Raw genomic sequence first — 23,948 nt, forward strand, 5'->3', positions numbered from 1 at the left:
TAAAGGGCCGCAAGACAAATGCTAAGGAAGTTGTATTTGTTGGGTGAGATCTAGAAAGGCTTCCGAGATTTAATGACGCCAAAGTTGAGTCTTGAAAGACAAGAAGATGTTAACAGTCACGGAAGCAGTGCGATGGTGACAGGAAGGCAGTGGGATTTTGATAAAACAGCCCAAAAGCAAGAAAATACATGGCATTTCTACTGAATTTTTAAACTCAGGCTTACCTATCGTGGCTGCAAGTTCTGGATCAAAAGTATCATCTGTGAACCTCAAGAGGAGGCTAAAAGAAAGAAAAAGATCAGGGAGTTAACATTCATTTCTAATCATGTGATAAATGTGTTCATGATTACAATTTTTGTCATAAATTATTAGGCACAGGTAAGAAAAGCTGATGCTGGTCTGCTCCCAGGAATACTGCCTCGGCACACATTTACGCAGAGGAATTACATTCTTAAAAAGAATTTAAAAGTCCCAAGAGTAAAACAGTTTACTATAAATGTATATGTACTTCTTTTTCCCTAAATGCAAAAAGGTAGGTTTTTGTCAGCTTTTAAAAAGAAAAATCTGCATTGGTATGTCCTTCTGAGAAGATACTAGCAACATGTGATGCTTTAACGGATATAAATGAAACTGGAAAGATAAGTCTTGGAATGCAACAATCACTTTGAAAAAAATCTGTTGTGTAATGCATTCTGCAATCAAAAACAGAAAGACATAAAAGCATAACATTTTGTAACAAGTAGCAGACAAACATTACCTAAGTGGGAAGAAAAGGTACAGTAAAAAGAAAGAGTAGAATAGACAACCCGTAACAGCCAGAGTAGGTGTTCTCTGGCAAGAGCTAGGCAGGGTACAAAAACAAGTAGGTAAGTGGAAGCTAATGAAGGCTTTTAAAGAGCAGAATGACAAGATCTGTTCTGCGCTGAAAAGTTAATGCCAGCAAAAGTGAAGGAAAAACCAACAAAAGCCATGGTTATGGTGAGAGGGACAGAAGCACTAAATCTTGCCAATGTTTAACTGAAAAGGAAAGAATGAAAGCAAAGATATCAGATTAGAAGGACACTCCAAGACATTCCCCTCCCTCATTATTTTACATAATACAAAGCAAAAGTGTTTAGTCTCTTCAAAAGATGAAATCTAAGCTTTGGATAAAGCCCTATACAAAACTAATCAGTCTTCTTTTATATTAACTTTTAAAGTAAAAGATCATTCTACTGACCTGTTTATATATTAATAAAATTAAGTAGTAGCTATCAGATTTCTGAGAGAGACATCTTCAAGACTATTTCTACAGGTTGTGATTACTGCTGCTAGAGATACTTTTGTCCACACCTTAATCAGCAAAACATACTGGCCTCTCAATAGTTCCCAAACCTAGTGATAGTAATAATTATATTTAAAGGATTAACTCTCCCTTTTTTGCTTTTCTTTTCTTTTGTTTGGCCCTAAGGCAGGCACCACAGGATCAAAGTTGAGCACAAGAGTCAAATTCTAGATTTTTCTGTTTAACGTCTTGACTATAACGTTTCACTTAACTTCCAAAGTGAGTTAGGTGATAACAGTAAGACTGTTAACGACAATAAAATTTTTCTTCTTGCCCAATGGAGTTACCCAAAATTTAAGAATAGAAAAGATACATATCTATACTTGGTCACCACAAAAAATATTACTACAAAACCACAGGTGAACAAATGTATAGTGATATTACTAATAAAAATATCATAATACAAGTAATAATGTTTTTTGCTATTACTTATTAAATATATGACAATGTGCCACATACTCAGCCAGGGAGTTTTCTTCTGTCACTGCTAATCCCTGTCACCAATGGTACTTTGTCAGAAAGACAGGGAATTGGTCGTAGGGTGAAGCAACAAATTTTAATGTAAGCTCTGAGTACAAGTCAGAGCGTTAGACTAAAATGTATTCAAAAGTGTATACATGCATTTTTCTAGATAGTATCTTATTTCTCCACTAGACTGTGAAAGGAATTCAGAACCCCAAAATGATTATAAACCCTATTCTTAATACTGCACATTTCAGCTTTCATATTTTCAAAGTTAAAGGAGCAAAATACTTTTCCTGCATAACTGGGAAGAAATAACTACCAGTGTAACACTCCAATAAAACCAAACTTATAATAAAGAGAGTGGGATTAAAACTAATTTGTATTTCTCAATTTAAAAACAAATTCATCTAAAAGAATGGGGATGAAAGGTGTGAGGGATAGCAATTTACATAACAGAAGGTTTCTATATTCCCTTCCCACTGTTACATTTTTACTTCACCAGGCCTAGGCACCAAATCAGGTTTTAGACGGTACACTGAATACTAGACAGTGCTGCAGATTTCTATCCAACGCCCTCACTCTTCCAATGAATGCTAGAGTGTGCAAGTATCACACACAAGGTTACACAAGCAGCAGCACTAGTTTCACAATCTGATCTCCTGACTACTACAACGAACTCTTTACACTCTAGCATTATGAAATAAACTGAAAAGAAATCTACCAATTTGGATTATGATACCCTTTGTTGTGCAGATTCCTCAGCAATACAACTGTCATCTTACTTCCACTGCCTCTAGCTCTGTAAAGAAATAAACTACTGGTGAGAACAACCCACAAAGAATGTATCTATGACAAATGTTTTTGTTCTAACTTGTCTTAAAAGGAATAAGCGTGTTCTTTAGGGCAGTCACTTATTCTCATCCACAAAGCTAAACCTTCAAGGTTGTTTTCCACGGGCCATAATGTATGTCTAACCAGACAAATAAGAATTATCTCTCCAGATGCAAGCCCTTCTTCAAAGAGATAGTTCAAATTTGGCAGTGATCAGTTCATCACTGAGCATTCAGTATGCAGATTGTCTGGCAAATAAAGGAGGGAGAGAAAGAAATCCACTTATCAAACCTTACTGTAAAAGGGGAACTAATTATGTACTCCAGCTCACTGTACCTCCAGTTAATCTTTCAGGAAAGTTTCACACACCTAACTCACTATCCAACCAAGTACGGGGATGAATCACAACAAATGTCGACCAATTACTCGTCTTTTCAAAAACAGCATTCTGGCGGTGCCTTAATCAAATGAGGGCATTCTCAAAAGGAAAAAAGGAGAAAAAGAAAGATCACCAGGCTATGGAAGTGCTAGTAAAACAATGTTCAGGATATTAACTAACATATTAACCTTCAGGTATGTACAAAAATGGCCAGTGATCAGAAAAATGATTTTATTCGCCCCTTCAACACACACACATACAAGTCATACGTGTTCATCCAGTGTTTCATCGATCTAGTACGTCGTATGTTCAAATCCTTCGCACCAGTATTACAATGAGCACATTAAATGAGAAAAATAAAATGCACTGTCCAAGTTTTTCAAAAATATGTAACATTTCAGAATTCATTACATAATGAACTTCCAAATCTTTTAAGTATCTAAAAAAGTTAAGACTTCATGACTTAAAAGTTATTTGAGGGTCAGGGATGTAGCTCAGGCGCCTGCCTGGCAAGAGCAAAGTCCTGAGTTCAATTCCTGATAAACAAACCTAAAAAATTATTTGAAAAAGATGTATCTGTCAGGAGGTAGAGCTAAACATGAGATCGCTCACAGTACCTGGAGCTTCAATATTACAGAGAGATCAAGGCGACCCGGAACACAACCCACTCATAATCGGATGGCAAGGATGACTTCACCGGAACTGCGTTCAAAGTCTTGGGCGCAATCACACCCCCCGGGCAACTCACCTGGTCCCACGTCTTACCCAACACGCAGCTCTAACGGCTGTCAATTCTTTCCCCGGACAGGGTCAGACACACACTGCCAGCATGTCTTTTATCCCCCTTCGACGTGGAAAATGACCCCGGAGGCTTCGTTTTCGGACGTGGTCCGCGGTTTCAGCACTCGCACCTCACGCTGCACAGCGAGCGTCTCGGGCGATCTGCGGCCCGACGGGTCTCGCACCGGGCGCAAGGAACGGAGAGGCGACAGTAGGACGGGCCCCAGCAGGCCAGACCCGCGCCGCGGCGTCGCGAAACTTCCCGAGGGGAATACAGCGTCCTCTTTAGGGGGCGCCACGGTAATCCCCGGGGGCAAAGGGACGCCCGGCTCCGGGGCGGCGGCGCGGCCCATCCCGATCCCGATTCCGACCCCGGGCCCGGCCCGGCCGCTCTCGGCCCGCCGCCGCCACGCCCTGGCTCCGCGGCAGAGAAGAGGGCGGACGAGTGAGGCCGGGGCGCTCGGTGCTCGGCTCCCCGGTAGGCGGCTGCCCCAGGGCTGGGGCGCGGCCGGCGCTGAGGACTCGCGCGCCCAGTCCGCCTGGCCCGGCCCGGCCCGGCCCGGCCCCCGAAGCCAGCACAGCCCGCCGCCCTGCCTGGCCCACGCCCGCCTCACCTGGACTTGCCCACCCCGCTCTCGCCGATAATAAGGATCTTCAGAGTGGTCAACACGTCCTCGTCCATCGCGACCTCGCCGGCCGCCGAATGCGCCTCTCAACCCTTCCCCTTAGCGCGGCCCGCGCGTGCGCACCGCACCTCGCTCCACTCCGGGTGTTTAGACGGCCCGAGCCGCGTCCCCCCCCAGTTCCGCCTCCGGACGGGTCGGCGCCTGCGCACACCCGAGCCTCGGGACTCTTTCCGGGAGCGTGGGCCTCCCGCTGCGCATGCGCTTATGGGGAGCGCCCTGTTGACTTGGATGACCTTACTGCAAGCTGTAAACCTTACGTTGTGTAATCCTGAGAGGACGAGATTGAGGACTGAGTGTGAGGCTCTGTTGTTTCACCAACTACACCTCACAGCTGCGTCGCGGTGGGAAAAGCTTTGTGTTTGGAAGCAGATTATTTTAAATATAGGCTCAACTCTACCGTAGAAAATAATTGAATTAGCTTATGAGTCAGATCTTTAGTTATGGGAGGGCCTGCGGTAGAGTTGGTGACCAGCCGTGTGGATAAGAATTAAAATACGAAAAGACTGAGCTAGGACTTTGGGAAAGAATGAGCTTCCTCAGGCAACATGGCATGCTGCCCACTCCCTACTAAGATGCTGAGTTGTGAGGAATTTAAAATGGAAGCTAACCAGGTTTTTTCCCGCTCTAAAATCCGTTTCCTTTAAACCCTACTTCTTTTTTTTTTTTTTTTGGCATTGGGGGTCGAACTCAGGACCTTGCACTTGAGAGACAGACAGCGGCACCACTGAGCTAAATTCCTGGCCCTAAACCCTGCATATTGAAGAACTGGGTTAGAAGCCTGAGTTCCAATTGGTCATTTTAAATCCTCAGAGCCACCTAATTGTTTAGAGCCACTAAACAACCGAGCAATTCCTAGAATTGTCTAGAATTAGCACTGGATGGAGAGGCCGGGACCCCTACTGGAAACTGAGAACTACACCTCTTATTTCCAATAAAACTCCTAACCTCCAAGAATTGTGTGTGTGTACTTTGTCTCTTTCACTAAATTGTAAATAAATCTTAGTAACAGTATCAAATCTTATATATAATACTTAGCGAAGTATGTGGCAGGTACTCAGTAGACATTAGTTCTTGTGTCTTATTTCCCTACGCTTGAAGCTAAAGTTGCATTCAAGAGACATTTGATTAAAGAATATATATATGAATAAGTCCAGTCGTCAGATACTCAAATGGTTACTTTGCCTCCTTCAGGTCAAACGTCAATTTCTTAATGAAATTACTTTCCTGTCTAGATAACTGAAATGTGCGGATCCCTGTGGCATTCCCTATACTTCTTTGTACTGTTTTTCTGTATAACACCACCTTCTAAAATATACTCTTTACTACTTTGTTCACTTTCTAATCTTCCCTAAAGAGAAGTCCTATTAGGGCAAGGTTTTGTTTTTTTTCTTAAATCTGTTTTGTTTACTGGTGAAACCCCCTCAGCACTGGTGTCTCCTTAGCACTTAATATATGCTAAATAAATATCTGTTGAATGAATGTTCTAGAGTCTGTTCCTAACCTTGGAGAATGATGTCATGAGTCAACTTCAACTTCAGAAAATAGCTCTTGAAACTTCAGTCAGGTCTATCCAGGTTACTTTTGAGTACAGCACTAAGATTTTAGTTGGGGTTCACAGTACTGTCAGGGTCCCCTCTTCTGGGGCAATGACTCTAAACATGTGGTACCCAGATTCCTTAAGGGTCCTGAGAACCCGGGGGAGGGGTGTCTCAGATAAAACTATTTGTGTAATTATTTTATTTATTTATTGTTAAACATTTATGTTTTTGCTTTTGTTTTTTTGGTACCGGGGATCGAACTCGGGTCCTTGCACTTGCACAGCAGGCGGTGAAACCACTGAGCTAAATTCCTGGCCCCATTTGTGTAATTATTTTAAATGTTATTCATTTTTAAAAGTTTTTTAGCTTATGATAGCACAATGGTTTTGTCTCCCCCACCCCACCCCCCGTACCAGGGATCGAACTCAGGACCTTGTGCTTTTGAGGCAGGCATGGTGTCACTGAGCTAAATCCCTGGCCCTACGGTAGCACAATGGAGTTTTCCAGAGGCTACATATTGTGATATCAAAACAGACTGAAGAGGGCCGGGGATTTAGCTCAGTGGTTCCAGCACCAGCCTCGAAAGCACAAGGTCCCGAGTCTGATCCCTAGTACCAAAAAAAAAAAGCAGACTGAAGAGCTGATATGAGAATTCAGCTGTTTTCTGTTCAGCTAGATATTAGATTTGCTGAAATCCAAAACAATGTAACTCCTCAACTTTTTGTTTTAAAGTAGTTATCTTTGTTAAAAATTTATTTTCATAAACATTTCTATTAGAATAGTAATAGGTCTATTATTTTTTCTTTTTTCTTTTTTTTTGGTACCGCAGATTAAACTCAGGTCCTTGTGCTTGCAAGGCAGGCAACAGAACCACTGAGCTAAATCCCCTCCCTCAAGGTCTGTTATTTTTAAGTGAATCAGTACAAATGTTTAAAATTCTGTTTTAATTTCTGGTAGGGTAACTATTAATAAAAAACCACACCATTAAGATTCTTTGGATCCTCAAAGAGCTTGAGAACTGTTGCACTGTACTAATCACAACTAGATAAGTACAAAAGTAAAAACAAAAAATGTCCTCATCAAATTGCTGCCTATCTCTTCCAACGTGTAACACTGTTGCTCAACGTTGGCTACATTACTTTCAATTTCCTTCCTGCCTAGGCTATGGCAAAAGACCTTACTTGAGGGTTCACGGTCAGGTTTTTGTGCAATCCTGTTAATCATCATTTAAACATTTTTGTCCTTTGGGTTTTTAGCTTGGTTTTAGCTGCTTAGTCTGTATAAGCCACTCCTCGGTCTTATTCAACTTATATGGCTTCTTCTCATTTAACCTGATGACCCCAAAAGTTACAAATCCTGGGTGGAGATTTTTCTCCTCAAGTTCAGGCCAACACACACAATTGCCAGGACACTGCCTCATGTCAAGCTAAACACGATTGACACTGAGCACATTATCTTCCCCTCTGTTGGTTTAAATATGAGATGTTCCCCAAAAGCTCATGTCTTGAAGGCCTGATCCCCAAGAAAGCCGTATTCAGAGGTGAGGCGTGGAGAAGTGGGTGGATCGGGAGGCTTTTAAACCCTTCATCATTGGTAGATTAGTGCAGCGATGATTATACTTTGATGCCACTACCAGGAGCGATGGGAACAGAAAGTGGGTCACAGAGGCAGGAGCTTGGGACTGTGTCTGGTCCCTGGCTCCTTCCTCTCTGGCCTGGTTTCTCCCTCTCTGCTTCCCGCTGGTCGTGAAGTGAGCAGTGTGGCCCTAATGCCATGATGCTCCGCCTGGCCTCAAGCCCGCAGCAACAGAGCCAGCTGACTGCGGACTCAAGCTTCTGAAACTGTGGACCAAAATAAATCTTTTCTCTTTAAGTTGCTTATGTCAAATACTTTGTTTTCCACAGGATCCAAAGCTGACCAACACATCCTTTATATTAGCTTTTCTCCCATTTGACTTCCTTTCTCTCGTTTCCCACACGCATTTAGTCCTCACCATACTCCTTCAGGGGCCCTGAAATACACCCACTTTTTCCATCTCTGCCGCCACTGCTGTGGCCCTCACCATCACCTGCTGCTGACTGCTGTAGCAGCAACACAACTGCCCTTGAGCCTCTCCTCGCCTCTCTGCTCACACTGTGACACTCCTGCTGAAATGATATTTTTAAAATGCTAATTTGAGTCATGCTGCCTTCTTCAAGGCTGCCGTGGTCTCCTCACTGCCTTTCTAAGTGCTCGCTAGTTTACTGTAGGCCCTGATTTTCCTTCCAACCTTAGCTCTTGTTATTCCATGCCTTGCTGCCTGTGTTTCAGCCAACTTAACCACTTCTGTATCCTCACAGGCCATGCTTACAAGTCCCCAGGGCCCTTCTACCTGAGGTTCTCTTACTGTCCTCTGCCCCTTGCACGTAGTCACACACATTTCCCTGGGCAGCTCCTATCCATCCCCCATTATGGCTCTTGGATCTCTCACCTGGCACAACTTCCCTGGCTTCTCAGGCCAGTGTTACCTGCTCCTCCGATGTGTTCTGCCAGTGCAGAGACAACTGAGCCCCATTTACTGAAGGCCAGGATTCAAAGAAGAGGAACTACTACACTCACACACTTCCCTAGGGATGAAGAGCACTGACTGATACTCTAAACAGGCATCAGGCACCTTGGGTGTGGACCCAAACCTTCCTAGTCCATTCCTTCGAGGAAATCCTTGTTCCTCCATGTAGACTTGGGACTTGCTTCTCCATTTGATCCCCATTTAGTCAGTATTACCTAAGTGACTATATCGTTGTAATCTTAGTTGATTCCAGTTTTGTCCCACCTCATGATTTCCCATTGGATCAATATTACCTAGGAGCTACACTTGTAAACCCATTAGTTGCCTGTAGCTTTATCCCACCTTGTACCCTCTTCACTGTGGCTTTGCTCAATAAAACACCCTTCAGGGTGGGCGGGCTCTCTTAGGAGCTATTTTTTCTCTCAATAAATTCTTCCTACTCTCAACTTCCATTGTTCCTAGAATTCATTCTTCAGTTTTAGAGAACACGAACTCAGCGGGTCCAGATATCTAGCAAGTTGGGAGTTACAACATTTTCCTTACATTATTTAGTTTATTTGGAGGTTCTATATTGTCCACAGATCATACGCCCTATATCACTGTTTTGTCTTCAGCAGCTCCTACAATGCCTACCCTAGAGTAATTGCTCAAAAAATATTTTTTCTGATACAAAAACCCCAAACCAACCTAACAAATTTGGAACAGGATAGCCTGCTTGTTTATGTTGCTGTTTACATCAGTTTACAAGACCCACAATGGATATAAGTCTCCATCTCGAACATTAGGACTGGGAAAAGAAACTCTCAGTGAATTCCAGCACACAGTCATTATCAGGTTCTGCTGGACAGATAAAACATGCTCAGATAAGACAAGGTAGTATTTTACATGCCTAATGAGTGATGCAGATAATAAATCCTCCAGAAAATGCAGACAAGAATACAATAATTCCTTTGTGTCCATGAGAGACTGGTTTCAGGACCTTCTGTAGATACTAAAATCCTGGGATGTTCGAGTTTCTTATATAAAATGACATAGTGTTTGCTTATAACTGCATACAATCACACACTTTAAACATCTCTAGATTACTTAAAATATCTAATACAATATAAACACTGTGTAAATAATTGTTATACTGTATTTTTAGGGAGTACTCTAAGAAAAATCTGAATGCTTTCAGTATAGATGCAAATTTTTAAAGAAAATTTTTTTTCAAGTACCAGGGATCGAACTCATTTTTAAAATATTTTAAATCTTCAGCTGGCCAAATCTGCGGATCTGGGACCCAGACATACAGGAGGAGCTGACAGTAATTGGTAATTAAAGCTTAGGGCAACCACAAGACTTCATGAAGCAAGACTTGAAAGAAAGGTACATTTTAGACAAGCACAATGGAAAGGCACTTGTACTGTTAGGAATGAGAACATGCATGGCCTGAAAGAACCCACCTACCAGCCACGGAAGATTTATCCAGGAATCAAATGGGAAGGATAATTAGGGAGCAACAGGCGGGGAACAACTTTCACTGCTAATCAATGGACTTTGTACTCTAAGGATAATGGAGTAGATGTTTAGGCCCCAGACTACATGTAAAATATAATACTTTAATGGGTAAATGTCTATAGATAGGAAATATAAGGGGAAGGACAGAAATAGAAGGATAGGACCTCACAGAAAATTATTGAAGACTTGAATGTTGTAGGGGAGAGGGGCCTGGCAATAAAAGGATTTGTACAGCCGGGGTTTAGCTCAGTGGTGCCGCACCTGCCTCACAAGTGCAAGGTCCTGAGTTCGATCCCCGGTACCAGGGGAAAAAGAAAAACAGAAAAAGAAAATGATGTGAACAAAAGATACAGGAATCATTATCCCATATTTGGTGAAGTAGAGAGAGAAGAAAAGAAAGGCAAAAACATCAAGCATTTCTCCAGTGTTTCAAGGCTCAGCACCTCCGATAAGAAAGAAGATCCAAGACAGAAGCAAGGAAGGGAATGTGAAGATGGGTGAGGGACAGACATGCCGAAGCCTGGGCATCTGAGGACACAGCTCTGTCGTTTACACAGGTGCAGGACAGACTGCTGTAATAATCGTAAGTCAGCATGGGCAACCATGCACGACCACATGGCCATGCAAGGTCGCAAGGCTGTTTGGTCTAAGTGTGTCTCAGAAAAGCTGATAAAAGAAGTACACACAGCTCTTCAGCACTGCAGCTGCAGCTCCATGTCATGTTCTGCTGCTGCCCTGATGCTGGAAATTAAAATTGGTTCCTGCTTTTCTGTGATATCTGCTCCACACATGTTCTTTTCTTTAGGAACCTCTCCTGACCGAACCTCCCTTCAGCCCACTGATCTCGACAGTTGGTCTTGAAGGAAAAATTTTTCAGAGCTCCTAGACAGCAGTAGTTCTAAAATTCAGCACAGTGTAAAATAAACACATAGGAGGCCGCTGTTCTGGACCGAGCTTCTGCACTGGGTCCCAACAGGCCAGACTAAAACCCAAAATGGAGTAGCCCAGGCTAAAGTTTTATGTTAAAAGCTAAGTTATTATGTGACATTTTGAGAAATCCAGACTAGAGAGACAACAGCCAAATGTCCCGCAGAGGCTGGTTCAATGGTCGTGATAGTGAAGTTCCAGTGTCTTAATCCTGACACCAAAAAAGTGACCAAGTAGCCTCGGTCAGTTATATTTCCATTGCTCCATCTTCTATCCCCTGCATCACAAGGACAGTAACTATGAATGACCAATCTGCTCTTGTTGTTTGTATCCTCTTTTTTTCACTGTCTACATGGAACCCCTTCTGCCCATCCTATCAAGGCAAGGAAGTGTTTCCTGGTTCTAGAATTAAAAATAAAGTCAACGAAGTCCTTCAGACAAAATTGTGATTTGTTGTTCTTTTTTTTTATTCTTTGACAGCAGACAGGAAGACATCAAATTAGAACAATCAAGGAAATGACATTCGTAACTAAGATTCAGCCCAGGCATTCTGTTCTGCACCCACACTATTACACTTCAGTCATTTGGAAAAGGACCCAAAGTCTTTCACATGTGTGAGACATGCCTGATTGATCTACTCCCTGTGGACCTATCTTCTAATATTTTACCATATTTCAAAGTCACAATCAGCTCATGAGGGAAAGGCAACTCTTACTACTTGTGTATGCGGCCCTGTGGATCAAGCCTCCACATACCATACAATCCCAACTATAGGACATTCTAGGAAGGGCACAACCATGGAGATGGTGAAAACATCAGGAGTTGGGGGAGGGAAAGATGAATAACCACATTATAAGTTTTTATTGCAGTAAAAACTATTTTGCATGATACTGTGATGCCAACAGAAGTCATATGCTTTGTCCAAACCCATAAAATGTATAAACCCTACTGTGAACCCTAATGTGAACTAGAGTCACATTATTTTATTTTCCTGTTAAGTACAAGTTGTATAATAAAACTCATAAAATTACAAATAAATAATTCATCAATAGAAATACTACTAAAAAGAGGGTATCACAAGCCCCAACTTGAAACTATATGACAAAGCTACTATGATAAAAACAGCAAGGTGCTGGCAAAGAAATGGACCTGAGGACCAGTGGAACAGATTAGAAGATGCAGAAACAACGCCAGACACACTCAGCCACCTCATTTTCGACAAAGGAGCCAAACACCCTCACTGGAGGAAAGATAGCCTCTTTAATAAATGGTGCTGGAAAAATTGGGTTTCAACTTGCCAGAGATTAAAACTAGACCTATATCTCTCACCATGCACTAAACTAAAATTGAAATGGATTAAAGATCTAAATATTAAAATAGAAATGCTGAGCCAGCTGGAACAGAGGTTAGGTAGAACTCTTGAAGACATTGATGTAGGAAAAGATTTTATGAACAAAACCTCAGTTGCCCATGAACTAGCACAAACAATCAACAAGTGGGATCTCTTCTTAATAAAAAGCTTCTGCACAGCAAGAGAAACCACCAGCAGTGTGAAGAGACAACCCACAATGTGGGAAAAAAATCTTCACCTGCTCTTCCTCAGACAAAGGTCTACTATCTCGACTCTATAAAGAACTTAAAAAGATCAGACCTCCCAAATTTAAAGATCCAATCCAAAAATGGGCATCTGAAATGAACAGACATTTCTCAGATAAAGAAGTAGAAATAGCAAATAAATACATGAAAAAATGTTCAACATCACTGGTCATTCGAGAGATGCAAATGAAAACAACGCTGAGATTCCACCTCACTCCAGAAAGAATGGCTGCTATCATGAAATCAACCAATAACAAATGCTGGCGGGGCTGTGGGGAAAGAGGAACCCTGCTCCACTGCTGGTGGGAGTGTAGACTGGTGCAAGCACTGTGGAAATCAGTATGGAGATACCTCAGAGAACTAGGACTGGAAGTCCCATTTGTCCCACTATCCCCCTGCTGGGGATCTTCCCCAAAGAATTCAAAGAATCATACCACAGTGATATATGTGCACCCATGTTCATAGTGGCACAGTTTGTAATAGCTAAAGCTTGGAAACAGCCCAAGTGCCCACCAACTGAAGACTGGATAAAGAAAATGTGAGTTTTTAAATAAAATGGAGTACTACTCAGCCATAAAAAATGAGAAATTAGAGACATTTATTGCTAAATGGATGCACATTGAGGAGATACTCTTAAGTGAAATAAATAGGACACACGTGTATAAATAACAAATAGTTTCTCTAGTGTGAGAAACTGAAAGTGTAAATAAGGACTAAAAGGTATAATAGATAATGTGAAATAGGAAGAAAAGGGGCAAAGGGGAAGAGGAAGTGAGAGGGGTAGGGGAAAGGATAGAAGGGAATGGAATCAATACGAGAAAATGGAAACAAAGTCTTTGTAGATAGGCAGCAGTGGAGGGGTTGAAGGGAGGGCAGGGGAAGCAGAAAAAATAAGAACCAAGAGAGATTATGTAAAGGTGCAAATTTCCATTAATGAATGTAACTGTATTGTATACCTAAAATGTACCAATAGAATTAATTTAAAAAAAAGAAATACTGCTAAAAAATAAACATGGGTGTTACAAACCCATTGTAATGCTCCTTTAAAAAAATTTAATGTGACATCCCAAGCTTACACATATAATATACTATATATATATATAATAGCCTGGGAATGGATTTCCTTGGGTTTATTCTGTTACTGGCTGACTGGCTTTAAAAAAAAAAAAATCTGTAGATTTATGTCTTTGGCAAATTTCAGACCTTTTAGCCATATTTTATACAGGTTTTGGAACTACTTTCCTTCTCTCCCCCTGAGACGGATGGCACGAGTGTTAGAGCATCTCTCGTGGTCCCGTGCATCCCCACATCTGGTTTTGCCCTCTCCTCTTGCCCTCTCCCTCCCTCCCCTCTCTGTCTGTGGTTTAGGTTGGATAATTCCTATTGAACTGGGTTCTGATGCTGGCTTTTCCTCTACCATCTCTATTTCACTATTAAACTCATCCGGTGAGTTTTTAAATTTTTTTTTCATTTTTCAATTCTAAAATTTCTATCAGGTTCTTGTTTTACGTATTTATTTCTGAGGCTATTTTCCATTAGTTTTAAGAGTATTTGTAACTGCTCCCTGGAGCATTTTTAAATACCTACTTTAAAGTCTTTGTCAAATGTTTCAAAATTTGCATCATCTCAGGATTGAAATCTACTCACTGTTGAGTTGAAATTTTCCTGGCTTTTTTTTTTTTGTGCAAGTGGAGTAATTTTGGATCATATTCCCAAAGGCCCACATGTTTTTCTGAGGGTTTTGACTGACTTAGAGCCTATTTAGAATGTCGGTACTCGTGGTATTGAGGAGCCTGCCTGCCTCCTTGGGTTGAGGAGCTGGCTGCACCTCGCCTTCAGCTGGGCCTGGTTCCAAGGTTGCCTCAGTTGCAGAGCCTCCCGCTGCAGGGCCCTGGGATCTGCCCGGTATATGCGCATCCAGGGGCCCAATCTGCTACCTCATCAGCTCTCAAAATCTCTTATGCTCCACGGAGCAAGCTCCATCATGTGAACTTGGGGGTAGCCCAGGACTCATTCAAACCTATGCCAGCCACTTCCTGAGCTCTTCACCGTCCTCGTGAGTCTGGCATTTTCAGATTCCCTGTAGATCTTCAGTCAGTCTTCCAGACAGAAAGCTAGGACTTGAGCCACCCCTGCTGTGCTGTGAACTTACATAACTGACTCTGTGACTATGCACACAAGGTGGGAGGACTAAGAGAGACAGAGAGAAAAATAAAATGCACAACAAAAGAACACAACGGTGGCACATCTCAGACCACAGCTGCTCTACAGCGTGGAAGTTTTCTCTCCTAAGAGTTTTGCCTGCCGCAGTCTCCTGTTGCCACCGGCTACCTCTGCTGCCATAGCCCTGCTTGGGAGCTGGGACCCAAGAGAACAAAAGAAAAAATAAAGTTGGATTCTACATTCTGTCTGAGTGTAGACATTACCTTTACCACAATCTTTTTTTTTTTTTGGTACCGGGGATCTAACTCAGGACCTTGTGCTTTCGAGGCAGGCGGCAGAACCACTGAGCTACATCCCTGGCTCGCCTTTATCACACTCTTAAAGTTGCCACCAGAGGTCTTTTCCTGGCGTCCTCTCTTTCTGTACACCACTGCCCACTTCCAGAGCGCTAAGCTTAGGCTGGGAGAGAGGAGACGAGGGGAAAAGGCACGCTCACTGGGTCAAGGGTATTTCACAGTCGACCTTTCTTTCCCAATCCATGTGCTACCGACTACTTTTCTGAGTTCTCAAATAGTAGGTCTTTCCAGGTTTCTTTTCCTAGATTTTTAATTATCTTTTTTTTTTTGGTACCAGGGATTGAACTCAGGACCTTGCGCTTATGAGGCAGACGTGGCACCACTGAGCTAAATCCCCGGCCCATCGCCCTTAAATTTTTGAAACAGTCTCACTATGTACCCCAGCTGGACTTGAACTCAGGATGCTGCAGTACCAGTCTCCCAAGGATAAGGGTTACAAGTGTCAGCCACCATGCCCAGTTTTCTTTCTATTTTTTATATCTTCATTTAGTGAAGGAGACAGAATGAGGTATATTTATTCCCTCTTACCCAAAACTAGACTCTTTTTTACCAGTGGCTTTTTGTTGTTGTTTTTGTTTTTGTTCTTTGAGACAGGGTCTTACTATACAGTTCAGGCTGGCCTTGAACTCACTATGTAGCTGAAGCTGGCCTCGAACTCCAAGGGATCCTCCTGCCTCAGCCTCCTGAGAGCTGGGATTACAGGTGTGTGCCACCATGCCTGGCAACCAGTGGCTTTTAACTTTCAAATTTTCTGGCTTGCTATTCCATTCACAGGGGTAAATTTATTGAGTTATAAATAATCATCCACCCTGTCAAAATTTCAAACTTGAACAGAATCCCTTTCATTAATACATTTAGAACATAATGATTTATATACATTCACAATCTTTGAGGCACATGGAAGACTTCATCAGGGCTTGCCCCATCCTATTCCCAAGCCAGTTCTATTGTCAGAGGAGAATCCACTGAGGAATAAGCTGCCTCCCCTGACCCAGGGCTGAGCTAGTACAGCACCACATCATGATCTCTCGCCCTGCTGTTTCCAACATGCTTTCCCTGAGCTTTCTGTAGCTCTGGGCACCAGAAGGTGTTGGCACCTTTGGGCTCTGCCAGCCTCTTTTGTACCTAGAGGCCAGCAGGCCACCCAGCTGGCTAACACTGGCTTCCGGATCATGTCTGCCAGCCATAGCCTGGGGCTGTGTCCTGTTCTTCTCTACTTCTGACGTAATTCTTAGAACAACCTGGCTTTGCACCTAACACTCCCACTTCCCTGTTCCGCGGAAAATCTGTGTCCTTGTCTTTTAGATCGCGTTCCCTCTCTTTATTAATAAACCGGACCGAATTGTCCACCTCTGTGATGCTGGGTGTTTGGTTGCTAGGATAACTCCCACTCTCTCTCTCTATAACACTTTTAAAACTGACTTTCTCCTTGAAGACACTGAGATGTATTTTAGAAGAAAATGTTAAACAGTGGTGACAAAGTGAGCCTCACTTTTTTGTGTATGAAGGAAATAGTCCTCCAAGGTCTCACTGTGTTCCCCAGGCTGGCTTCAAACTCCTGGGCTCAAGTGATTCTCCTGCCTCAGCTACCTGAGTAGCTGATACTTTATAATAGCTAGATCTTGGAAAGAGCATATATGTCCATCAACAGATGAATAGGGAAGGAAAATGTGGTATTTACATGCAGTGGAGTACTACATTGCCATAAAGAAAGATAAACTTGAGGCTTTCATAAATAAATGGATGCAACTTGAGAACATAATGTTAAGCAAAATAATTCAGACTCATAAGCTTAAATATGGCATGCTTTTCTTATGTGAGACCACACACCCACACACAAACATACACACACACACAAAGAGCAAAATAGAAATTTAAATACTTCTCCAGATTACCTATTTTGTTGTTTCAAAAATATTTTAATATATATATTGTTTCAATTATGCTACGAGTTTATCTTAGTTCATTGAAAAGAAAGTTTTGTGTTATTATGTTTCTTCTTTGTAAGAATCTTTTGGCTCCATGTCTTGTACTCTGTGTAACTACTTTGAAGACAATGACACACGGTGTATTAACTATCGTTATTCTCTTATTATTTTGGTATGATATTTTGTTTATTTTTTCATAAAATAAAAAAACAGAAGTTCATTTTACAAGCAAGACCAAAAGGATAAGACACAGGCCTATGGCTAATAGGAGCCTTGACGCTACCACAAAGAAAGGACCTGAGGGCTGCGGATTTAGCTCAGTGGCGCCGCGCCTCAAAAGTGCAAGGTCCTGAGTTCGATCCCCAGTACTGGGAAAAAAATAATAATAAAATAAATAAAGGACCTAAATAAACCATGGAACCCAGAGAGAAGACTTGAAGACAGTGAGGGAGCTCCTGACAGCCTTTTGCACTGAGCCAGACTCAGTCAGATCTCCCCAGATCCCTCTGGGATGTGAGCCAGTGGGTTTGATGAGCACCCTTTCTATCAAATGTGTTAAGCATCATGCATTGTTTTTAATATGAAGTCTTTTTTCTTTTTTTGGTATCAGGTATCGAACTCGGGTCTCAGCGCTTGCGAGGCAGGTGGTGGAACCACTGAGCTAAATCGCCGGGCCAATATGAAGACTTAAGCACTAGCAAGTGTGAGTGTGAGACACTCTGTGAGCTCCACCCAGATTCTTTCCCTCACCCAGACAAAATTACAACCCTAAATTTTGGGGCCAGGGATTTAGCTCAGTGGTTCCGCTGCCTGCCTCGCAAGCTGGAGGATCTGAGTTCAATCCCCGGTACCAAAAAAAAAAAAATTTTTTTTTTCTTGCTAATCTCTCTTTTATTAATCTAATCCATGTTTTCCAGGCAGAGAACCTAAGAGATACAGACAAGTCCAATGTTTTAATTACCTTTCTTTCCTTAAGTTAGGTTGAGTTTGGTTCTTCTTATTCTCCCACCAAAGAGCCCTGGTTGACCCATCATACACTCTTCAAGAGCACTGGAGTTGTCCCTCCCTCCTTGGTGTTGAAGATCTCCAGCCTCAGTGGATCACGGTGAAGGCCTTGTACTTGGAAGACTCTCGTAAAGAGAATATATTATGCAGGAAGAGCCCAAGAAGAAGACATCACCTGTGGCCCAGAGCATGGAACTGTGCTCATTTTGGGCAGCTGTCTCCTAACAGAAGAGGCAGCCCTGGGTGGAGAACAGTAAATGACTCTCTTCCCATGAGCATGAAGGACGGAGCAGCCTGAGCAGGGCTGTAACTGGAAGGGATTCTGGCAGCCAAGAGCACCAAGCATCTGAGCAGGGCTAGCAACTTTGCCTTCATTCTGGTCACCATCTCTGTAGATATCTGAGAAATTATTTCTGCTTTGGTTTTTTTCTAGAGCCTTATTCATCAGCTTTGTTATGTCTGCTATTGCCACTTCAGAGAGTCCAGGTGAGTGGCTTTCTGATTGTTCTATCTCGTTACCCCTGGGGTTTGCCTTTGGTGAGCTGAAAGTCCAGGGCATTGCATCTTGTTTAAGTGTCTTCCCATTTTCTATTTTTTTTTTAAAGTTTGATTCCTGGGTTGATGCTTGTAAATTGCTTATGACGAGTAGCTTTATTACCAGTATTCAGAATCCTTAGGAAATGACTACTTCTCAGAAGTGTCTTCCAGGTATAGCTGGCTTTTGGGTTTGAGTCTGTTGCAGGATCCTGACTCTTCAATTCATTGGGGATGAGAAGTTTCTGCCTACTTGGCCCAGCTGCCTGTTCTTTGGCATTGGCCTGTAGGTTTTGTTTTTTCTGTTTTTTTAAGACCCTTAGGCAATCTCAGTCTTGGCATACCAGGAGGAACAACTGACTAGCACAATTATGTCACCTTGGCTAAAGCAGTACAAGCAACAGTAACAATAGCATCAAATACAGACAGCCTTGAAAGTGACAAACTGTGGTAACTATTAATTTGCTACCTTTAACCGTATGAACTAGATTTGTGGTTATATAACAAAATCTAGACTGAACCAGAAAATTATATGCAGTAAATAAGCCCTTAATATCACAATTTTACCCATAGGGGAGAAGATTAAAAAGAGGTTAAGGGGCGGGGGCAACAGAAATAGAAGAAGAGGAAGAAATCAGAAGCAAGGGTGGAGGACAGACTTTAGGAAACTGGTGAAGAAGACGGGGGAAAGAGAAAAGGAAGAAATAAAAACAAGAACAGAACAGAACAACAACCACAAAAACTAGAAACCGTGTTCAAACAATCAGGAAAAAACAAACAAAACAAGAACCAGAAAGGAGGAAAAAAAGAAAGAAGAGGAAAGTCCAATTCAAGGTGTGCCTCTGCTGTCACGGATAGGCAGTGTGGGCAGAGTCCAGAGCCACACTGATTAATCCCTGCAAGCCAGCTGGAGCTTCACGATGGGGCAGTGGATAATCCCAGCCAGTCTGCTCCTTTAGTTCCCCTGAAGTTCAGGCCAGTTTCTGGCTATAAGGGTGGAACCAGATTCCTTGAGCCGACAACAGTCCATGTACCTCCTACTGGCTTGAACTCCACTCTCTGGTCTCCTGCTAACTTGAACTCAGCATCCACATGGAGACCCCAGGAGCCACTAGATGGGGTCAGCCTGTAGCTGTTTTGACTTCTGAGCTCAGTTGGCCTCTCTCCAAGATGGCTACCAGCCAATCACCCTCTCCTGGGGATGTCTGAACCTGGATAACTCACCAGCCACTGTGTCCACTGCTTCCTTCCACCAGTGTGTTTCTCCATGGAGGCCTCTGGGGTCTCCAGTAGTCCTTGTGCATGTGAGGTTTGGCCAGCCGTTCCCTCGCTGAGAGTCCAGGCTCTGGGAGAGAGTGCTGCTGGTTATCTCCATCTTCTTCATTGAAGTCTCTATCTTTGCTCTCCGGTGGACTTCAATTCTCACTTCAGATCTTTCCTGGGGCCCGGAGGCCCAGTTCCCTCCTTCTCCTCCTCCTTGTGCCACTATATTCCAGTGTGAGGGCACCAAATCTCCTGGCAACTTTCCCTTGAGAGAAACATGAAATATCAACTTTTTTTTGTTTGTTTCCAAGATTGCCATTTATTTCATTAAGCATAGCACTGATGATTATTTTGGTAATTTAAGTCTATAGGTCTCTTTTTCTGGTTTGTATGTGTGTGATGAGCACACACTTGTGCATGCTGGTTCTTACTCATGTGGTCTTATTTCTTTATGTGTTTCATTAATTCTGACTGCTTGCTTGTCATCAGTCCTGAAAATTGCACTGATCATCTTTGTGGTCTGAACGAATGTGACATTACTCAGAGAGGTTTTGCATTTTCTTCTGTAAGGCACCTGAGGGCGATGTGACTGGAACTCTCTTTGGTGTATTTGTGTATTGAGATTCTTTGGCCTGCTCAGGCTGCTTTTGTACCCTTGGGGAACAAATCTTTCCAAGGTCCAATCTCTGCCCACAGATTCTTAAATACGAGGTCTGTTTGTACTTTTTTTCTGAACTGTTCTTTACCAAGATCTTTCTCTGTAGTCTATGGAAGCTGATGGGTGATGGGAGACTGTTCACCTTCATGTCGCCTTTACCATGAGGATGTAGCCTCTTGGGGATCATGATTTCATGTGTATGATTCCTGAAAGGGCTGGGTCTTGGGCTAGATTTCTGTTAGGTTGAATAATGAAGGTGAGGTGTGAGGTATTCATAAATACTCTTGGGGCAAAGGCGGCTTGATGTTCAGATGCTCTGATATTCTCTCCCTGGTGTTCATCCTGTCCACTCGCCATCAGCCCATCCTGGAGCCCCCTGGGCTTTGTGATGTGCTTGTGCAGCCCCAGCGCCTGGCAGCCTGCGTGCACATGAGGAAGCCAGGAAGAGGAAACAGCAGAGACTTCCGGGCAATGTCAACTTTATTAAAAGCAGCAGGGGCTAATCAGACAGCTGACTTCAAAGCTTCACTCATTCATTTAGTGTCCATCATCTGTGGCAAGCAAGTCCAGTTTTTGAGGCTTCATGTTTTTCGTTTGTGAAAGGAAATTAATTACACCTACCTTGATGAGTTGATTGTTTTATTTAATGTGAACATGCAGTATGTGGAGAATAGCAGGTGGACCCTCAGGAGATGATGACCTTTGCTATCAATTCAGCCGGCCCCATCAGTCATGATTGTCATTGATACCAATGCTTCTCCAGAGGTTTTCCTATTGGGCTGACTTGGGAACCATTTGCCTTGGGTCTTAAAGGTTTTAACAGTTTTACTGGGGAGTGTCCTTCTTCTTCTAAGAAAGGCATCTCTTGAAAGTTTGGAGTTCTCTTATCCCCAACACAGAAACATACTAGGTTAAAATAAACATGAAGAGCAGCTAAAAAGGGAGAAAGAAAAGGTAAGATTTCCAATTACTTTCTTTGACACAGTAGAGAGGGGTTTTGTTGGTTGTGCATCGCTATGATGAAATAACCTGACACAGGCTATATATGAAGAAGGGTTGTTTAGCTCCCATTTTGGGGTGCTTAAGGTTAAAATAGCATACCAGGCTCTGTGACAATGGTCACCCATGCCTGCATCCCCTCATGTGCAGGTAGCAATACCAGGGCACAGGTAGGAACAAGAGTGCATCTCAGACCAGGACCACAGAGATCTCAGAAGGGGCCAGCATTGCTCCTTTTATAACACCCTCCCTCCAGCAAGAATTACCAAAACAGGCCTTGTGAGAGGTACAAAAGAGGTCATGGGAGAGCTACCAAGGGGGTGCATGAGAACGATGTCATACCCTCAGTGACCTAAGGACCTCCCACCAGGCCCACCTCCCAACAGCTCCACTGTCTCCCAACAGTGCCACCCTGGAGATCATGTTTTTAGTCACGCTGGACCCTTGGGGACACTGAACTACACCCAAACCTGAGCAGGCATACCGTAAGGGTAGGAGGTGTTCAAGGCTCTATTCTGTCTGTGAATGAGCACAGGCCATGTGACACATCTATCCCGAGATGTCTTCTCAAGTCCCAATCCTATGGTCTCCGTATCACGCAGGTGATGGGGCCAGCTGTGGTCCTAAGAAAGATCTTTCAGCCACAGCTCAGGACCATCATTGTCCTGTATCTCTGGTCCAGGGGCAACATCAGTCAGCGAGGAGTGGACATGGCCAAATCACATGACTGATCCACATGACAAACCAAAATGACTGCCAAACATGGCAGAAAGGTAGACAAGGATGGCTACCTGTGATCTTAATAAACAGGGTCCTGAGAAAGTGACTTACTAAGAACAGGCAGAGATAAACAGCCATCTGGGGAAAAGCACAGCTGAGACTTCTGAGCCCAAAAACAGGCAGTCTGGGGTAGGCGGCTACTCAAGCAAGAGAATTACCAAAGTTATTTCTCACTGAACAAAGTATCAGAAGGACAAAAATGTGCGGTCAAAAAGGCAGACTAAACTCTGGGTCACACACACTGAAACCTGAATGGTCTGCACAGAGACTGGGTCAATAAGAGGGTCTCTGGCAGCCTCCAAGCCGGAACCATGGATGCTGGGGCCTCCCATTGCTACCGGGTTTTAGTGCGGTGGAGTCTCCTTCTGCAGGTGGTTTCTAGGTTCTTTCCTCCTGAGCAAGAATTAGTGAAGACGTGCACCAATGGTAGCAAAGTTCTATTAAAGGTAGGAGAAGACACAGGCTCTGTAGAGTGGGCCAAGTAAAGGTAGGAAAAGAAGTACACTCTGCAGTGTGAGGGTGGACCACCATGCAAGAGTGAACACAGTGGTAACGACTCAATGTAGACTCTTCCTTTTGAGGCACCCGCTCCTCAGGCTGTCAGGTTAGGCCATCCTATCAAAAACCTCATGAGCAGGCCACATGCAGGGCTCTGGGAACTGTTCTTCACATGAATCCTGGAACTGCATAATTAACAGGTCACAGCTCTCCCCAGCCAGCTTTGCCACACCCTCATCTCCTGTCTCGCCATGAATTGCCACTGGGGCAAGTGTCCCTAGAGAACAGCCTCCCACACACTGCAGGCCTTGGCGCAAGCCTGGCCCAGGGTGAGCCTGCCCCAGCAGGGTGGGGTGGAGGGCACAGAGTGGCACATCTTGGGGGCAGACGGTGACCTCATTGTTGACTCGGATGTGTCCTACCCCATGGGGGGACACACTAGAGAACTGTTCCAGAGAAATGAGAAAACATCCTGAGTCCCCAGCTTCCACTAATTTTTCTCACCCACAAACAAAATTGCTCACTTCCTGGCTGGGCTTGCGGAGAAATATGTTACCGGGTTGTGGGATTCTGTAGACTCCAGTTCTTGGTATCCTGAACAAAGAATTGGACAAGTCACCCTAAAAAGGTAATTGAGGGTTTATATGTATTAAAGGTAGGAAAATGAGTAGGTTCTGCAGAGTGACGGGACCACCGAGAGAGTTCACTGTGGCCACCAGGTTAATGGTGGAGGGTTCTGTATTCCTCGTGCTTCAAGCTGATGTCAAGTCTTGGCCAGCCAATCACAAACCTGCTTGATTTCTCCCCTGAAGAACTGAAGAGAACACCTTCTGCTTGGTCCCACGCGCAAGCTTGGAACTGTGGTCTGGAAATCTGCCCTGAATCTCTGTGATTGGCAAGTCAGCCCCACTTGCTCGGCCAGTCTGTCACCCTCTGATCTCCTGCCTGCTGGCTCATCCTAGGTCGGGTCCCACCCCCTCTGTCTTCCTACACAGTGTGAGTGTTGGAAATGTGTCACATGAATTACTAGACAAAGGAGACTCAGATAGGTTGAGAAATGCATGTTTCCCAATTGACTAGGTAGCCTTCAGTCACAAAAGCAATAGGAAGTGACAATGATGCTGTTTATCCCATTGAAGCTTCATTTTTCCAACTGAGTTTGAAACTGGTTAAAAGGGTTCTGGGATACG

The 23,948-nt window shown here is 43.4% G+C and overlaps 1 protein-coding gene across 1 annotated transcript in view; it reads right to left on the reverse strand.

Moving 5' to 3' along the window:
• The window catches only part of Rab18 (RAB18, member RAS oncogene family), a 37,014-nt gene extending 32,427 nt beyond the window's left edge, over window positions 1-4,587 (reverse strand). The window contains exons 1-2 of the mRNA XM_004861832.4: window positions 4,394-4,587; window positions 225-280 (exon numbers count right to left, since the gene is read on the reverse strand). Coding sequence (XP_004861889.1) covers window positions 225-280; window positions 4,394-4,461 — 124 coding nt within the window. The 5' untranslated portion in view covers window positions 4,462-4,587. The remainder of the gene's footprint in view (window positions 1-224; window positions 281-4,393) is intronic.
• Between the last annotated feature and the right edge of the window lie 19,361 nt (window positions 4,588-23,948).

Source organism: Heterocephalus glaber, unplaced genomic scaffold (genome assembly GCF_053883595.1).
Source record: "Heterocephalus glaber isolate CG9 unplaced genomic scaffold, H.glaber_assembly_v1.0 deba00000738, whole genome shotgun sequence".
NCBI classification, from domain to species: domain Eukaryota; kingdom Metazoa; phylum Chordata; class Mammalia; order Rodentia; family Bathyergidae; genus Heterocephalus; species Heterocephalus glaber.